The sequence below is a fragment of the Papilio polytes genome, unplaced genomic scaffold, assembly GCF_000836215.1.
Source record: "Papilio polytes unplaced genomic scaffold, Ppol_1.0 DF823731.1, whole genome shotgun sequence".
In the NCBI taxonomy this organism is placed as follows: Eukaryota; Metazoa; Arthropoda; class Insecta; order Lepidoptera; family Papilionidae; genus Papilio; species Papilio polytes.
Genome location: NW_013525473.1, coordinates 4,511,630 through 4,516,149, shown reverse-complemented (window position 1 = coordinate 4,516,149; position 4,520 = coordinate 4,511,630). Strand labels below are relative to the sequence as shown.

Below are 4,520 nucleotides of genomic sequence, written 5' to 3'. Positions count from 1 at the left end.
TTTACGAAGTATTAGATACTTTTTTTTCTAAATCTATATGTAGGAAAATACGTGCGGAAACTGGCTTAAAATAAAAAACAGTTTTTTGTAAACATGTTTATTATTAACTAAAAAAAATTTACATTATTCATTTAAAGGCTATAACTTCATAAATACGTATAACAAGCAGTGGTCGAGTAGTGTTGGGCAGTCGCGCTGGGCCTCGGTTACAATACCTTACGGTGCGTTTCCACTGTAGTTAAATGTGTTCCAGTGTTCCACGAGGCAAATCCAGCACAAATCTCCAACAATACCCATTATCACATTCAACGACTCTGACAAAGGATGAGCATTCAACAATAATATCTTTGAATCTAGTCTAAAAAATTGATTTAACGTGCGTTTTCACTCCCGAGGCAATTGTGAAAACATATTGTGATGCTTTATCTTTATACAAAAATTAAAGACTTCACGATAAAGTAGTATGACTTTTGATAAATCTGCATTTAATATTTTTGTTGCATATTTAACAAGTCATAATACCTTAAAAACATTTGGTGAAAATTATATTATACATTAAGATGAAAATTTTATGCAAGTATTACAAATTGCATTTAATTATTCGGCAAATGAATGCTCCCTTATTACATTGGTACATCTTTGAAAAAGGTTTTAAATAAGAATGTGCTGAATCAAAACCTCAAATTCGGTAATGTCAGTAGTACTTTTTAAATATTTTTTTTTAATCTGCAAAGGCCGAACGTCATTTAAGCACATTCTTATTCAAAACTTGTAGTTTGTTTATTTAAAATTATTCCATCAATAAACTACATATACATTTCAAACCGGTGTAAATTTGTGTTAAGGATAATTTTATATATAATAATTTAAACATATAAATAATTCTTGTTGAATTGTCGGAATATGGTTACATACAACATTAAAAATTAAGCACACGAAAACAAAAGCCCAGTCTCAGTACATTTAAATAATATTACCATGTTAATATCTAGTGCTTCATTATTTATGAGCACGTTATAAAAAATACCGTAAAATCACTGTTTAAGGATCCTGTAGGCCTGGTATGTAGATTTTTATTTACAACAAAAGGTCACAATACACTAAGCAAAACATTAACAAATACATCCGTACATTTCCACACACTAAAACGAAACTAGTATAACTACAAATTGATTCTCTAAACCTAACTTTTTTAAAATTTCTATGTTTATATACATAATGTACAACATCTAAATTGCCTATAGATTGACTAATCTCAGTATTTTTTAGATTACAACGCGTTTACAATAACATGATAGTTCAACCGCCCATACGCATCTTTTACCAGGGAGCCATTTCACTATATCTTACTATATGGCGTCATATTTGAATGTCATGTTATTGTTCACGCGTAGTACTGAGGGCTATCAAGAATATTCCTAAGAACGTTATTGTAACTTCAGATAAAAATCGTATTAGATTTGTACAGCGAGCGTAAAGTACACTAACAAATGTAATACTTTTTTTCTTGACAGTCGAATCCGTTCACGCAACTGTCAGGCAAATATTCGTGATAGACCCTCTGTTGCCTGTTGCATTGTTTCTATGAAGCTATTTACCTTTAGATGCTTTTATTAACAGGTGCGGTCAATTTTAAATAAATATAAAAAAAATGAAAATAACTATACAAGTATTTTGCATATTAAATTATCAATTTATAAAAGTTGAAATTAGTAGAATAATTATAGATAATGATAAATTTGGGCAAAAGATTTTTTTTTTATTAAATTTAAACATGTAAGCTAGTACCTATAGAATCTACAAGAGCTAACTAATTTATAGGTATTTTTAGTAAGATATATTTTCTCTACATAGTACTACATATTATAAATTTTGGATATGTTTACTAGTTAGAAGAAAACCGAAATAGAAAAACGATATAGGAAGATTATAGAAAAAACGAGATCTCATAAGGAATAACGTCACATATATCCAAAAAAATAATTGATTTTTGTTAAATTATATGGAATTAGTTACATTAAGAAATTTAATTAATATAAAATTTTATCTTAATTTAATTTAATTTGATTTGATGGGATGTTAAAGACATCAAAAATTTCACATTAATTCAATTTTACTACATTTTTTTACTATAAAAACCAAATTATAAAAGTTACAAAGTTTTTAAATAATAATTTACGTCCATTTTACATTTTTTTACGAATTAACATTACCAATTGTATATTATATTAATAAATTTAAACTTCCATTTAATACATAGCATAAATGCAATTTTAAAAGAGACCAAATATTAACCAATCAGTTTAAAAAATTATGACTTTTCTATATTTTTTTTTACTTTTTCACAAATGTACTTTAATTGACACACAAGTATACAAAAAAGTACAACTTATATTATGGTGATTGTAAAAATTTAAACTTTTATAGAAATTAATAAATAGAATTACAAACAGGTTAGAAGTGTCCAAGTTACATATAGTTTTTACATATCATATGTAACTAAAACTATAAAGAAAACATACTTTGATATAATTTACAAAGCTTTTTTGTTTAAAATTAATAACTATAATATCACTTTGTTGCTATAAAATGTTTATTCATCACCAAATATGCAGATACATTCTAAAATCGCTAAAAAGGACATAATTTCCAATCTATACAAAAACTACTTTAAAGTTAAGATCAATTCTATGTAAAAATTAAGTTTCGATAAATGCAACACAAATTCAGAGAGGATTATATTAATTGTGATGGGAATTACAAAATAACTGTTAAATTACTTCACACTGCGGACATACCCACATATATACAGGGCAGTGTCAGAATGTCACAGTGACGTCATCGTTTATATTTGATTTTCATCCTTGACGTGTTCCGGTTTGTCCGCAGCTCGGTACAGAGGGTTCTTACCCTTCACAGGCAGGGGATGGGCCTCCGTGTTAAACACCCACTCGTCTAGAGGGATCATCGTGTCGTCGGAGAACAGCAGGTATAAGTACTGAAAGTACACATTAGTAAGTATATTATTGTAGTATAAAAATATTAATAAAAGTAATGGAAAATAGGAAAAACAAAAACAAAAAAGGAACTCATTAATGTAGGATTACGCAACAAAAGAAAATAAAAAGGATTAAAAATTGTGCAAAAAAGACTACGGACCAAGAGTCTGTAGATGTTAATAAAAAAATATATATTATAGAAATTATAAACGTGAAAGTTTACATGGATGTTAGAGTTTGTAGCCTAAACTGCTGAACGGATATCGATTTTGGCATAGATGTAGAGGATAGGCTAGAAAAACAGATAGGCTACTTACTCCACGCAGACAATGTCGCGGGCAAAAGTTAACTTACTTTATAAGTAATTATTAATTATTAACTAATAAGTAAAAACATGACTGTTTTACTCAGTTAAATTGGTTACTATTGGATTTCTTAGTATGGGGTGTACAATCGTGGAAATCTGCGGTGTTTCACTTGTATTAAAAAATTGTTCCTTCAAACTACACAAATTAGGCCTCTTCGTGCATAACCAATTCGGTATCAGTGAGTTGCGTAAATGACGAGGTAGTAAAAAGCAATTAGTCTTGTATGTTTTTTCGTACACAATATTAAAACGACTGTAGCTGTTAACACCGCTAGATTCCCCGATTGTACACTAAGGGAATGCTCGAGCATGCATTTAATGTTTACGCTGCAATTAGCCATTTTAATATTTTATTTAAACTATATTCAAAAATATTAATGAAAAGTCAATGCTCTCTCATTATCACGTAGCCAATAACTGTTTACGAAAAGTCAATTCTTCTCTTTTTCACGTTACATGTTCATTCACATTATATGTATATTTAGAAAACAATACATTTACAAGTAAGTAGTACCTTGAGTGTCTCAGCGAGGAAGTAGCTCTGCTGCACGTCGTCGCCCTGCGGCTTCTTGTGGTACACGTTCATGAGCCCCGTGTAGCCGCCCTCCACGCGGCAGTGCTTCTCCAGCGCCTGCAAAGCAACAATAAGCGTCAAACAAATGTTCTATCTTTTAAATTACTAACATCCCTCTATACCATATTCTGAAATATAGTAATGCATACACACATTTCTTTGTTATGTAGGATGTCAGCAATCATAGTACATATTTTTTTATAATAGGTCCTACACTTACGATACGCTTTAGGATATATATTTTTACGCTATTTAACTTAGGGAGTAAATAATTTAAAAAAAACAAATGTGGGAAAGGGACAAAAACTCCAAGCAAGGTTGCCATGTTAACGGTAATTGTTATTCAATGACGACCATTGTCATTTGTGCATTTGAATTTTATCATTTGCAGTTGAAAATTTTTATTACCAGCTTCAGAACGGCTCTTTAGACGCGATTAACGCGTGATTTCAACTCTCCTCGTCTACTTTTATACAAAACTTGGCCATTGCTTGTGTTACCTGCACCGCCTCCCAGCCCCAGTCGCGGTACTTCTGGTCCTTGGTGAGCCGCCACATGATGAAGTAGCTCTCGAAGGTCT

The 4,520-nt window shown here is 30.4% G+C and overlaps 1 protein-coding gene across 1 annotated transcript in view; it reads right to left on the bottom strand.

Moving 5' to 3' along the window:
• Positions 1-2,344: 2,344 nt before the first annotated feature.
• LOC106103501 overlaps positions 2,345-4,520 on the bottom strand; it is a 58,122-nt gene continuing 55,946 nt past the window's right edge. The window contains exons 8-10 of the mRNA XM_013283280.1: positions 4,441-4,518; positions 3,881-3,997; positions 2,345-2,998 (exon numbers count right to left, since the gene is read on the bottom strand). Of these exons, the coding sequence (XP_013138734.1) occupies positions 2,846-2,998; positions 3,881-3,997; positions 4,441-4,518 (348 nt within the window). The 3' untranslated portion in view covers positions 2,345-2,845. The remainder of the gene's footprint in view (positions 2,999-3,880; positions 3,998-4,440; positions 4,519-4,520) is intronic.